General features: G+C 45.8%; 1 protein-coding gene across 2 annotated transcripts in view; it reads left to right on the forward strand.

The window, feature by feature from the left end:
* Nucleotides 1–14,645, forward strand: part of Dip2a (disco interacting protein 2 homolog A) — a 78,760-nt gene that overhangs the window by 21,674 nt on the left and 42,441 nt on the right. Inside the window, exons 3-6 of one of the 2 annotated variants that reach the window (XM_052163580.1) lie at nucleotides 3,096–3,212; nucleotides 5,261–5,380; nucleotides 6,746–6,973; nucleotides 11,095–11,223. In XM_052163580.1, coding sequence (XP_052019540.1) covers nucleotides 3,096–3,212; nucleotides 5,261–5,380; nucleotides 6,746–6,973; nucleotides 11,095–11,223 — 594 coding nt within the window. The remainder of the gene's footprint in view (nucleotides 1–3,095; nucleotides 3,213–5,260; nucleotides 5,381–6,745; nucleotides 6,974–11,094; nucleotides 11,224–14,645) is intronic. The other variant, XM_052163581.1, reaches the window with a different exon arrangement.

The following is a 14,645-nucleotide window of genomic DNA, read 5'->3' on the forward strand; positions in this document are numbered from 1 at the left end:
ACCCCAGCATCCAGGAGCGTCTCTGAGCTCGAGGCCAGTGGGGTCTATATAGCAAGTTCCAGGACAGCCAAACAGACAATAAAAGACACAGTAAAATTGGGATTGAAGGAAACTGTAGAGCCTATTTTTCCCCAACACTCACTAACAACCATTCTCCAGAACAGCCACGTATCTTAGCCATCCCCTTTCCTGGCAGAGGGATAAAGGTGCCGGCTTCTCCTCTCACCACAGTTCTTCTGGTTACAGTTGATAGCACAAGATGGGAAACAAAATGGTAAATGGTGGAAAGGGAAGATCTCTGTGTTCAGGGACATCACTGTGTACTTGGGGGGCTGCTTATGTAGTCGTTGGAGTTAGCAAGGAGTTCAGTTTTATTGTGATTGTAACTTTCGAAAATATGTGATCATTAGTGGCTTTTATCTCTCAGTACTTCTGTTTTGAAATAGAAAACATTCATTTAAAATAAAAATACATTGTCAAATGCTAATACATTTAGCAAGAAAAATGCATTATCTCTATTGGGGTCATAAACTATATTTAGGAGAAATATCCAATACCCCTAAATATGAAAAAAATATAAATTGCTTAGGTGGGAGATATTCAAAGAACAGGAAGTGCAAGTGGGTAATAAACACTAAATCATGTTAAACTTTCCTAGAAGATATGGAAATGCGAATTAAAGCCAACTGTTCTCTTAGGTGAGAAGAATCCTCGAGCTGTCTCTAAACCCCCGCTGAGGCATGTGTGAGGCTGCACTTCTTGACAGCCATTGCTTGTACGTGTGTGAGTCACTGCAGCCTTCCTGGAAAGCTACCTCCTGATTCCTGCTGCAATTAGGAGTGTATCTTCTTGGGCTGGAGAGATGGCTCAGCAAGTAAGAGCATGTCCTGCTGTTGCCCAGGGTCCGAGTTCAGTTTCCAGAACCCACGTCAGGGAGTTCACAACCGCCTCTAACTCTAGCTCCAGGGAGATCCGATGCCGACTTCTGGCCTCCGTGGGTACCTAAGCTTACAACTCCATACACACATACAGATACCTACACACACATACACTCACATACACACACACACAGACACTACCTAATTAGGCTCACGACCACAGACACAGAAACATACATACACCACACTACCTAAACTCACGATCACAGACACGCAAACATACACACACACATGCACACGCACATGCACATGCATGCATGCACACACACACACACACACACACACACACACACACACTACCTAAGCTTACAATGACAAACACACAAACATATACACATACACTACCTAAGCTTACAACCACAGACACGCAAGCATACACACACGCATGCATGCCATGCCTCATATCCCTAATTTAAAACAAACTTAAATCTGGTGTGGTAAATAATGCTTTTAGTCCTACTCCTTAGGAGGCAGAGGCAGGTGGATCTTTGTGAGTTCTGTGAGTTCAAACCAGTGTGGTCAACATAGCAAATTCCAGACTAGCTAGGGATACACAGTGAGACACTGTCTCCAAACAAACAAAGTGTCTTTCCCTCTATGCAGTAATTTCAGGTCAGTTTTTGTTGTCTTTGTTGGATCAGTCTAAAGGATAAAGGCACCCACACTTCAGAATATGTCTCTACATCCCTGTGCAATGTAGCACTTCCTAATCTTTAGTGCCTGACACCAAATGTTCTTCAATGAAACTTTGAAGTAGTTCTTTAGCCCAGTAGGGCCACATTCAGTATTGTCGTAGATCTGTATATGTACATGTGCATGTACGAATGTGTGTGTGTGTGCGCGCACGTGCATGTGTGTGTGTGTGTGTGTGTGTGTGTGTGTAAGTGAGTGAGTGTGTGTGTGTGCCCAGATCTAGAAGAGTTTCTGGAGTAGCCTTTCTCGTTCTCAGGCGCTCTATAATCAGCCATGCTAGACAACATCACAGCCTTATTGCAGGGCAGCTTGCAGCAACCCAGAGAGAAGCACTTGTGAATACAGCAAGAGTCGAGTGACTGAGTCTGAGCTGGTGGCTTGTGAGGGTCCCCTCATTGGTTTCTGGGCTGGGGGCGGGGTCTCATCCGCCTCTGTTTCCTGTTTTCCCACAAGGCTTTTTTGGTGCCAGGATTAGCACACTGGACTCCACAGGCTAAGTTGGACCAAGGAGAGTGAGATGTGTTGTCTTGTGTGTCCAGCCTTAGATGCCAGACAGTGCTGTGTTCCTGTGGGGGACACGGACCGGGGATGTCAGGACGGACTCTGCTTGTTCTGGGGACATGGTTAGGGCAGGAGGAGCCAGTGAGATTGGAATGTCTGGCGGCTGGTCTTACAAGGCGTTTTCAAACAAAGCTAAGGACATCAAGCTTACTTATTGAGTCTTAGCCGAAGGTGCTAGCAGATCAGGAGTGAAATGAGACCAGAATCTTTGATTAGTGACGGTGGTGTCTGTACCCTGCTATTTCTCACTGTTCTGTAGAAGGATGAGTGGAGAGCAGGTGACATGCTCTGTTGGTCCCCAGTTTGAAGACAGGGCCCACAGGGTGTGCTGACTCCACCAGGTTGCTGGCCTCTGAGCACTCCCTGCTCTGAAGTTGTTCACTATTATCCTTGGTGTTTTGTTCTCTGCCTCTCCATTCTCCCCTGTAATTAAGGGCCACCGAGGAATGGCTGGCGGGCTGTTTGTCACTTAGAGTTTGACGACACCGTGGACTGGAATAGTGTCAAGCAGCGCAGGCCATTTTAGATTTAAGGAGCAGCCTAAATGCATGCGGCAACCAGCTCTTGAAGAGCTGTGGTGGCTGACACAGGAGACTTAAACTGATGTGCCTGCCATGTCGCCAAGGACATCTCACGCTGTAGCTGTCGCTACGATTATGAACCAGCAGCTAGCCCAGGTTTCGTGATATGGAGAGAGGGTCGTCTGGATGTGGACATGGCTCTGACCCATGTCCATAGCACGAAATCCCAAGCCAGAGGCTCCTTGTGCTTTAAGAGCCCTACTGGGAGTAATGCAGCATGCTCCTCCGTAAGGCCAAGAAGAGAAATGCACACTGTTTTAAATGGGGCTTTTTATAATGGGAAGAGCAAATCATTTACCCAAGGTCTAAAACTGTGTTCCAGGAGTAGACCCAGGTCTGCAGACAGAGAATAGAATTCCTGGGCCCTTGCTGACGGCAGCTACAGCTAAACCACAGAAGTCTCGGCCTACCAACTCAAGGGATGAGCGCTTCCGGTCAGGTAGGTTCGTAGCTCTGGCAGTGCAGGAGCAGGAGGGCAGCAGCAGGCAGGACACTCGTGTTCTGACCACTAAGGCTTCTGGCTGGATTTTCTTTGCTAGAATCTCTACCAAAGTAGTTACTTTTTACTTGATATCATTGTATTGTTCAAGAAAGCAGAGTCTTCAGATAGGTTTTTGTTTGCTGTTGTTTGTTTTTCAAGACAGGGCTTCTCTGTGTATTCCTGGCTGTCCTGAAACTTGAGTTGTAGACCAGGCTGACTTCGAACTCATAAAGATCTGCCTGCCTCTGCCTCCCCAGTGCTGGGATTAAAGGTGTGCCCCACTAGGCACAGCCGAGATTGTTTATTTTGATGTCCTCCTTTTCTTACATATTGCTTGCATGCAAAAGTTTGTGTGTGTGTGCACATCTATATATGCATGTGTGCATGTGTGTGCATTTACGCATGTGCATGCGCCATCTTTTCCCCTTTTTCTTTCTTAGCTTTGAACTCGCCAAGTAGGCTGTCCTGGCTGGGGAGTGAGCGTGGGTCTTTTTGTTCCTGCCTCTCTAGCATTGGGATTATAAGCGTTCCTAGATATTTTTAAAATGTGTTCTAGATCCTTATGCTTGCAGTGCAAGCCCTGACTAGGCCACTAGAGAGCCCTCCTTCCTCCTCTTGCCACCAGGACAGTTTGCACCCACGTCTCCACCAGGAATTCTGGGAAAAACTCAGGGATATCCGTGGACACGGGAGCAGCTGTATGACTAGTATAATTTAAATTTTCTGTTAATTAAAATTTTCCACTTTTTGGTAGTGCTTTTTGTAAATATTTAAATAATATTTAAATTTACTTTGATTTTGGTTTACTTTTAAAAACAGTTTTGCTGTGTGTATGTGGGGGGGGGGAGTGTGTGTATGTGTGTGTTTATGTATGTGGGTGCATGGTGTGTAGGCCATGGTTCACATGTGGAGGTCAGAGACAGCTTGTAGGTTTTTCTTCTACTTTGTAGGGTCTAGGGATCAGTCAGGCTTGGTGGTCATAAATTCCTTTACTTGCTGATCTGTCTGTCCACCCCACACCCTTACCCTCTACCCTTATTTTGAGACAAGTTCTCAATCTCACGTAGCTCAAGCTGGCCTGGAACTTATTATGTAGTGGAATATGGCCTTTAACTTCCGATCCTCTCGTTTCCGTCTTGGGGATTAACTGCCTGGTCATGTGCCAAAATGCCTGCTTTATGTGACACTGGGGTTGGAAGCTAGGGCTTCATATGTGGTGTACAAGCAGTCTACCTACTGACCATGCGTGTGTGTGTGTGTGTGTGTGTGTGTTCATGTGTGTGTATGTATGTATGTATGCCTTTTTATGTATGTGGAGGCCTGGCATGGATATTGGATGTTGTCTTTTTTTTTTTTTTTTTTTTTCCGTTTTTTGGATTTTGGTTTTTTCGAGACAGGGTTTCTCTGTGTAGCCGTGGCTGTCCTGGAACTCACTCTGTTGACCAGGCTGGTCTTGAACTCAGAAATCCTCCTGCCTCTGCCTCCCAGAGTGCTGGGATTACAGGTGTGCACTACCACTGCCTGGCGTTGGATGTCTTCCTTAATCACAATGTACTTTTTTTTTTTTAATAATAGATAAATTGATTTACGTGTTCCTTGGACGTTGAAACATCCTCAGTGGGAACCTACCGAGGCACTTGAGATGCTCGCACTAATTCCCAGGCCACTGTTTTCACAATGTGTCAACTTGTTTTGCTTTGCTTGCTTGCTCGCTCGCTCGCTTGCTCTGTGTGACCCCTCTGACTGACCTACTGATTAGCTAGGCTGGCCAGTGACCCCCTGGGAGTCCTTAGCCTTTTTTTTTTTTTTTAATTTGTAGCTAGAAGTATTTCTCAAGTTCAAAAGCTGAATCCTCAAGCAAAGTAATCTTTAGAGAGAGTCTGAGGGAGGCATAGGGGTAAGTGGGCAGGCAGAGCATTTTTTTTCTGCTCAGGGTAAACAGACATAAAGCCCGACTGTAACCACTGTAGAGCAAACACCGACTGCTGCTGTTGTTGCTTCTGCAGATGTTCACTCAGAGGCCGTGCAAGCGGCTTTGGCCAAGTACAAAGAGAGGAAGATGCCCATGCCTTCAAAGAGACGGTCTGCCCTGGTGCACTCTTCCGTGGAAACCTATACGCCTCCAGGTATTGATAAATGGTGTCCGCAAGAGCTCTTATGAGTACGTCATAGGCTTGGTGGTATAATAATTATTTCCATTGAATTGGAATATCCTTTAAAGCCTGCGGTACAGGTTTGAGAAATTTAGAAATTGAAAGTGTTTACATGTGTGTGTCCTTACCTACGAATCTATAGTATCCTTGGTATTTTCTTTTATCTGGGTAGACATTTGTATCATAGTGGGATTTTTGTATGGATTTTACTTTTTAAATAAGGACATGAACCAAAACCAGGCACTTAGGACAATGTGCAGAGTTCTTGAACTGAATTTCAAAATTACTCTAATTTTGCCCTTGATCTGTTGTGCCTCTACATCTTCACCCCATTCCCAGTCTGCCCCGTCTCCACCCAGGCCATTTAAAATGCTAATTTTATTACTGATGATGTTACCACTAGAAATGAACATATATGTAGATGAGGTTTCTTTCTAACAGCCCGCTAAACCAGAGCAATGCTTGGTTCTGGTGGCTTCACATCCACGCATCTCCACAGCTGCCCCTTTTGTTACTGAGTTAAAAAAAAAAGTTGACAATCACTTTTGACTTGGAATTTGGAATTATTAAAACAGTGAAGATGGGAACATCCAAGATTCGCAAGGTGACCTGGTAGCTTCAGTAGGCTGCTACTTCCCTTGAAAGGAAAGCTTACGGTTGAGGGAAGTCTTTAGAAACTATTGTCTCGTTATTGTTTCTGTCTGCTAATAAAGCTCTAGGTACCAGCCAACAGTAAAGACTGTTTTAATAACTGTAGACTCATAATAAAAAGCAGGCAGGCTGACTTGATGGGACTGTAGATCACAAACAACTTCATGAGCCAAAGCGATTATACCGAGGAAAGAATTCTTTCCAGAGTGACTTCTGTGTTCCCTGTGAACACAGATGTAGACAGGGACGCGGTCTCCCGTAGCAACCACGGGGCTGCGGCTTTCATGCCCAGGCCAGGACACGAGGTGTGGGCTGTGGCTGGGCACCGATAGGATGCCGATATGTGGATGTGGTGCCGGGCTGTATGGATGGACAGCAGTGAGTGCTGGACACTCACAGAACACATCACAGTTGGGACCTCTTAGCTATAGGGGACACAAGCTGTTTCTGTTCCTGGTGTGTGATGTCCAGTGGCCAAGACCTCTCTGGGGACCTTGAGGCTCCTGGGATCACTTCTCAGAAGTAGGACTTCTTATGTACGCTTGTAGACTGAAGTGACTCGAGGTGCCCACTTAGCATGCAGAGCAGTAGAACTGTGTGTGCTTCAGGCCTGGAGACAAATGGGCAATCCTTTGCCTCTCTTGACCCATCCCTACATCACGCTTGTCACCGTTATTTTAACCACAGACACGTCATCTGCCTCAGAAGATGAGGGCTCTTTGCGGCGACCTGGGCGACTCACCTCCGCTCTGCTCCAGAGCCATTCCGGCATCGAGCCCTGGCTCGACAGGGTCATTCAGGGCTCGTCCACCTCATCCTCTGCATCCTCCACCTCATCCCACCCGGGAGGGAGACCTGCTGCTGCTCCCAGTGCCTCCACTGCGCTTGCGGGCCTCACGGCCCACGCCCACATAGGTCAGTAACAGCTGCCCAGCCCCGCCCACTGGGAAGGGTCAGTATTGTGTGTGACAGAGGGCCACTGTCCAGTGCCTGAGGCCATGAGCCAGATGTCACATGGTTCCTTTTCTGCCTGAGATATCAACTGGCTTTGAGCTTTTAATAATCACATTTGATCACAATGGGTTCACACTCATAGCTTGGCACCCAGATTAGGTGGAACAAAATGTCTCTGTTGCTAAATTTTTGTCCCCATCCAGGTCCAACTCTTTCTTATCTGGAACGTGTCTTTTAGAGACAGAAGCACTTTTATAATCCTGTGGCCTGGCAGTTCTAGACTGGTGTGTCGTGTCCCAGGCCTCAGCAACATGCTGATCTCTTGATGTCGTGTGGTCCCTTTCCATTTTCCAGATGGTGCTGGCCACCCTGTGCCTGGCTGTGTGGTCACAGTTTTTCTTGGGGCTTTGCATATGTGACTGTGAGGGCTGTCTGCTGTCCTTGGGCACAGGCCCTGATATGGGGGGGGAGTCAAGGCTATAGCTTCCATCTGACGGTCTTCCTATAGATAGTCTTCCTAAAAACAAGATGCCGTTCCACTCCTAAAGATACAGGAGTCTTCTCAGTCGTGAAGCTCTTGCATGACAGAAATCTTAGAAAGGCGTCTTGAGCCATTTGAAACCCAGCGTGTAAGTTGTTGTGTGATTAGCTGTATGTGAAACCCACCAATTTGTGTCCCAGGACCTTAGAAAAGAACGAGGACAGCTTGCCTGAGATCTCACTGCTTAGTGGGGAGGGCGCTGGTACCAGAGCAGTCGCTGCCTCTCCATCTCACTCTGCTGGACCTGGGGTGGGGAGAGCTTGTGGTATATCAGGACTGCAAGCCACGGTGGGATGCTGGGGCCATCTCTTGAGTTCTCCTCCTGTCTGCTGTGCTGGCTGGAGTAGGGGTGAGTGGCACGCTTTTTCTGGTAGCCTGTGATTCATCTCCACATCCTCTGTGGAGCCTGTCAGTGCGGCTCTTTGAGTTTTATTTCTCGAGTCCCTGTGCAGTTCCTGTAATCTGCTGAACATCTGTTTTCCACAGCAGCGCGTGTCCCGGGGAGACTCGGGCTTCCTCTGCCACATCGTGCTTCTTGCCCACAGAGCAGCCGCGGGGCCACAAGAGGAGGTGGCTGCCTCCAGGGTCTGTGGCTCACTCATTTCCTGCGTGGCTGTTGGCTGTGGTCTACGTTTCCTCAAGGAATCGTGACAGTCTGGAGCAGGAAAGCAGCCATTACTTGGCTTTCCTGTTTCTCTGGAGACTTTTGTTTGGGTTTTGTTCTACATTTACTTGTTTATTTAGTGCACACACAGGTGTACACACACACACACACACACACACACACACACACACACCTCTCTAGGTATTTGGGGAGACTAGACAAGACTATCCTACTCTGTCTACCCTTGTCCCTTGAAACAGGACCCCTCTAATCCTGGAGTTAGGCTGGCTGGCAGCAGCGGGACTGAACAGTTAGTGCTGCGACTATCGTCTCGCACATCCCTGCTTCTTACGTGGGACCTGGGATCTGAACTCAGGCTGTCACAATCACTGCGCATGCTCTTACCCTCTAATGCTCAGTTTCCTGTCTCTGCCGTCTGAGGCCCTTTCAAAGGCGGCAGGACCCAAGAGCACACACCGTCAAGGGCTTGTCACTGCCAGGCTGTTACTCCTTGTTGGCGTGTTTAGCATCCCAAACTAGCCCTGGTTCTCAGCGTTCAGTGAGACAGCTGTCAGGGCTCCGGTGGTTATGCTATGGATATCCTAGCAAGAACTTACGCTGGTCTGTGTTCATTCTCTGAGGAGGATGCAGCTGTAGGCATTTATAAGGTAGCTTTGCTGCCTGTGCTGCTGGGTGGTCCATCCTGTGTCCTGCAGATGTGCTGTGAGGGTCCTTTTCTCTTCTGACAAGCTCAGCCTAGCATTGACTGTTTCTAGTACGTTACCGCAAATGTAGTTTTCACATACTATTGGATGACTGAGGAGTGCAGTTAGCTTGATTTCTAAATTGTATCTATTTATTCTTTTAATTTTAAATACATTTTAAGTTATTTCTTTTGTGTGCATGTGTGCATGAGGTACACGGGTGGAAGTCCGAGGGAAGCTCGTGGGAGCTGGTTCTCTCCTCCCACCACATTGGTTCTGCAGAACGAGCTCAGGTCGTCATGCTTGGTGGCTATTGCCTTTTCCTGCAGACCTGGCTTCTCTCTCTCTCTCTCTCTCTCTCTCTCTCTCTCTCTCTCTCTCTCTCTCTCTCTCTCTCTCTCTCTCTGTCACATGAATTCATGGGTGTGCCACGGTGTGCATGTGGAAGCCAGTTCTCTCCTACTATTGTCCCAGGGACTGAACCGAGGTCAGAGTTCACAGCAAGTGGTTTTATCCACCGAGCCATCTCATTGTCTTAACTTGATTTCTAAATTCAGATTTAGCTTCCTTAATCTCAAGTCTGAAATTTAGAGCAGCGCATTGGAGCGTTTCAGAGTTCCTGTTAGGAGTGCTTAACTAGTGAAGTGTGTAATGTCCCAGATTTATACAACTCTGACTTCTGAATTATAGAGTTCCCCTGTCATTGGCCTAGGGGACACTCAGTGCGTAACCACCTTCCCTGTCCTCATTAAAAAGCTGCCATTTAGCTTCTCTCTCTAATATAGCTCTTGAGCTGAATGAAGGAGAAATATAGGAAGAACAATATATTAAGTAAAAAATTTGAAGTGTAACTTTTTAGGTAAAGGTATGTTTTATGTATTAGTTTCAGTTTTTGGATTGAAGAAATAAAATACATTAAACATTTTGACAAAGATAAAACATCTATTTTCAAAAGCAATGTTTATAGTGATGGTTTTATAAAGTTTAGTTTTATGTAGCTATTAAATACTTTGTAGTACATAAGTTTTCATCATCATAAATTATTATTATAAATTTCATAAATTCCTTTACAATCATTGTTCTTTTTGTTATGTTTGGAAGCACAGTAATGAAAATTCAGTAGCAAATTATAGTCAGTATTTGGAACAGATCAAAATCCCGTTTCATAAAAATTAATGAAAAAATGTTGAAAAAAATGAAAGGAATAATTTAATAAATTAAGTTGTATCTCATGCAATCTGTCTTAAATATAGAATTAATTGATTATATATTAATCAATTGTTGACTGTGGTCCCTTAATATAGAAAATATTTTGTTCATTTGAGATGGGGTGTGTTGTAACTATACAGACTGGCCTTGAACTTGTGACCCTTCTGTCTCTGTTTCCCAAACAGTTAGACTTACAGGTGTGCATTACTTATGGTGCGTCTGGCTCATTGTAGAAATGTTTTAACTAGCATATGGGGCACTTTTAGTTTTTGTATTTAATTTAAAAATAATTTCCAGACACAGGGTCTCACCATGTAACTCTGGCTGCCCTGGAACTCGATATGTAGACCATGCTTGCCTTGAACTTACAGAGATCTGTCTGCCCTTCCTTGTCTCCTGAGGTACTGGCATTAAAGGCATGTTTAATGCCTGACTGTATTTTCTTAAAAAAAAGATTTGTCTTTGTTTTATGCTTATGATGATTTTGCCTGCATATGTCGCCATGAGCTTGCAGCGTCTAAGGAGGCCAGAAGAGGGCGTTGGATCCTCTGACACGAGCTACAGGCCATTGTGGGCTGCCATGTGGGTGCTGGGATCCGAACTGGGCAAGGGCAGCCAGTGCTGCTCACTGCCCCGCCGTCTCACCAGCCTCTACTCGCTGTGCTTTATTCTTAGGCCTACAAAGATGATGTCATCATAACATCCAGCCTACTTTGAGGGAAGTTAGAAGGCTCTTTGTTTTTCATAATGTAACCAATAGCATTTATTAGCATTTTATTTCAAATTAGTTTTTGTCCTCTTGAGGGAAAGTTTCCAACTATGGTCTCATCAGGCAGAGTTGGTAAGAGGCAAGTCTCCTGTGCACTTCTGATACACTTGGTGGTCCCAGGACTGTGTCATCTGAGGGGTTGAGTTGAGCCACCTCTGCCCTGCTTAGAGCTGCCTCAGACTGACGGGTCTGAGTAGAAACTTGATGCCTGTTGATTTAATCACTGTTCTTTGGGTTTGTTTCCTCAAAAACCAGATCTGCACTCTGCCCCACCAGATGTCACCACTGGGCTTGTGGAGCACTCACCGTCTGAGCGTCCCCAGATGGCCTCCGTGGGAGGCATTCCTCGAGGGCACGGCAGGAACGTGCTGGAGACAGCCGATGGTAAGAAAGTCGCCCCTCCAGCATTGTAGGGGAGTACCAGGACAGAGAAAAGGGAGGGGGAGAGATAGGAGAATGGATGGAGAGAAGAGGACTTATGGGACATATGGGGGGGACTGGGAAAGGGGAAAGCTTTTAGAATGTAAACAAAGAATATAGAAAATAAATTTAAAAAAAAAGAAGTGAATTGAAAAAAAAGAAAGTCGCCCCTCTCTCTTCTGAAACCACAGAGTATGGGCCTCACTGTAATATCTAGCGTGGCCTTTGTGGATTCCCGTTCTCCAGCCAAGCACGTCATTTCTGATTCTTCTGTGCAGATCAACAGGGAGCAGTGTGCAGTGAGTGTTACTGCAGAAAAACCTCATGTAGAAGAGTGATTGGAGCTATCTAGGAGACAGGAGAAGGGCATTAGGCTGCTGTGGAAAGTTCCTATATTCAGGGTGAGCTGGGTACCACACCTCAGATCCCTTCAAGGTTGGTGCAGACTCAGAGAACGAAGTGAGGAAATTTAGAGCTTCAAATAATAATATTAGAAATTACAAATGGCTGAGCCCAGTATTCTAAGAGTTTCCTTAAGTAGAAAAAGAACAAACTAAACCTAAAGTAGGAGGAAAGAAATGCTAAACATACCACCGAGCCCACACGAAAGTCCAACAACAGAGAGATGCCGGCTGAAGGCTAGCCCTTGGAAAGGTGATTTCATAGTATCCTGCTGAGTGGATCAAGAGGGGGCGGGGCCAAGCACGAGTGCCGGCTGCAGCTATGCTTCAGGGAACAACCAAGAGGAGCCCTTGCCAGAAAAGTTAAGCAAAGGGAAAACAAACATGAGGTGTCCTAATTAGGAAGGAAAAAGTAAATCTTTCTATAGATGATATGATCTCACAATGTGCAGAACCAAAGGATGAGCGTGTTCACACAGATAGAGAAGCAATAGTGACTTCACAAGGCACACAGCCATCACAGGAAGATCACTTACATTAAAATGACTCAAAGCAGTCTATAAGGTCACCATACAATCCCTGTGAAAATCTCAGGGATTTTTTTTTTCAGAAATAAACTTGCCACAAAAATTCATGGAACCTTAAATGGTCATAATATAAACTTACCCTAAAAATTCATGGTCATAATAATCTTAAAAGTGAAGAACGAGGCTGAGGACGCTCCTGTTTCTAAGACTGATCTTAGGGCAGGAGCAATCAGAGCGGGTAGGCCTGGCATGGAGACAGCTCTCCACACCCCCAGAACAGAACAGAAAACTCACAAATCAGCCCTCATGTGTATGATCACATGTGTTTTGAAATCACATTTTATCTATTTACTATGTATGAGTGTGTACACACATGTGCTTGCACATAACCATGGTACATGTGTTGGCATGTGTATCATGTGAACTCAGTTATGTTAGAAGAACCTTCAACTGTGTGAGTTCTGAGCACTGGACTCAGGCTGTCGGGCTTGGTGGCAAGCTCCTTTTCCCACTGAGCCCTCCTGCCAGCCCATGGTTTTTAACAAGGGTGCTAAGATCATTCAATAGGAAAAAGACAGTCTTCAGCCAACAGTGCTTGGAAACTGAGATATCCACATACAAAACACTGATCTTAGCCCTTTTCTAACACTACATAGAAAAATTAAATAGACCAAAGGCCTAATAATATAAAACCATCAAAAGGAAACATTGGGGAATCAACTTTATTACATTGCATTGTCTTGGATGTGACACCAAAGACATAGGGGGAAAGAAAGAAAGATCGAATTTCATGAAAATCTAAAGCTGCCTCCGAGCATGCTGGGTAGGGATGGTCTAGATTAGGTTAGCTGAGCCGGGGATGGTGTACCTAGTACGCGGGCAGCACTGTTTCATGAGCTGGGGTCCTGATTGCATAGGAAGGAGAAAGCAAGGAGGGTGTGCCCCTCTCACTCGCTGCTTCCAAACTGTGGCTACAATGAAGCCGGTTGTCTGAAGCTCTCGCTGTTAGGTCTTCCTCACTAAAGTGGGAAGTATCCTGTTAAACTGTCCCAGAATATATCCATTCCCCGTGAATTGGTTTCGTCAGGGTATTTTGTCACAACAGCAGGGGAAGAAACGAACCCAGCAGATAAATCAATTTAGGGAATTTTTTTCCTAGCCTATTCCTGTAAAACCAAGGATGTGTGCACCGCCATGCATTGCAGCACTGGCTTTAATTGTACTAGAAACTATATAAAACTATTGAAGCCTCACAAGCTGGCTCAGGAGAGGTCATGGTTCACATTGTAGAGGACTGTGCACTTGTCAGACTGAAGGAGAAGGATCCTCGCACACCCTGTTGAAGTGCTTTCCCAACTAGTACTAAATGGAGAAGCAGAGTCAGAGGATGTCTGCAGCCGTCCACAACTGTGTAAGAAAGAAGATGCCAAGTCACGGCTGCGTCTGCACTCCTGCGTAGACGGACACAGGAAGGACAACCAGAAAGCAATGCAAAGGGTCATCTTTTAAGAGGAGGAGCAAGATGGAGCCAGAGTCGTAGGGCATTGGTGAGGGTGTCGAGGCGTCCCACTCCTAGCTGAGAAACAACTGATGGCCTGTGTGGGAAGAAGGGTCACTTTCCTCAGTCCCTGAGAGATTATCCATGCTCCCTAATGGCCCTATATCTGTATTCATACTGGACTCAGTGAGTTAAATTAAAAAAAGCATACGAAATCAAGAGGAAACAGCAGTGAAGGAGGAATAGGGAAGGTGTCAGAGGGAGTAGAATGGGTCTGGTGATTTGACCCCCCTTTCTCCATATATATATGGAGACACACACACACACACACACACACACACACACTCCATATGTGTGCCTTGTGTCCACAGAGGTTAGAAGAGGGCATCAGATCCCCTCGGACTGGAATCCCAGCTGCTTGTGAGCTGCCGTGTGGTCACTGGGACTCACCCCTGAATCCTGGAAGGGCAGCCAGTGCTCCTAACCGTGGAGCCACCTCTTCAACCCTAAGAATTTACTTTTTCTAAACATAAAATTAAACTGAAAAAAATTTCTTCTTTTTCTCCTTTCTTCTCTTCTTTCCTCCTTTCCTTCTAAGATAGAGTCTCCCTGTGTAGCCAAGGCTGTCCCTCTGAAGACCAGGATGACCTCAAATTCATAGAGATCTACCTGCCTCTGCCTCCCAAGAGCTGGAATTAAAGGCATGTGTCACCATGCCTAGGTTACACTGAACTAAAATACTATAAATTAATTGCATTGAATTCATTGCATGTTGGCATAAATTTCACATTAAGGAAGAATTTCTGCCACAGTAGACATCATTGGTGTCGCTGTTGTGTGGGTGTCTGCCTGACAGAAGTATCGAGTTCCCACCACTGGCTCCGGTGTCTGCTGCTCTCAGACATATGTGTCCTCTGCAGAATAGCAGGAAAAGTACCTTACATTCTTGTTTAAAAATAA

Source organism: Apodemus sylvaticus, chromosome 19, assembly GCF_947179515.1.
Source record: "Apodemus sylvaticus chromosome 19, mApoSyl1.1, whole genome shotgun sequence".
Taxonomy (NCBI): domain Eukaryota; kingdom Metazoa; phylum Chordata; class Mammalia; order Rodentia; family Muridae; genus Apodemus; species Apodemus sylvaticus.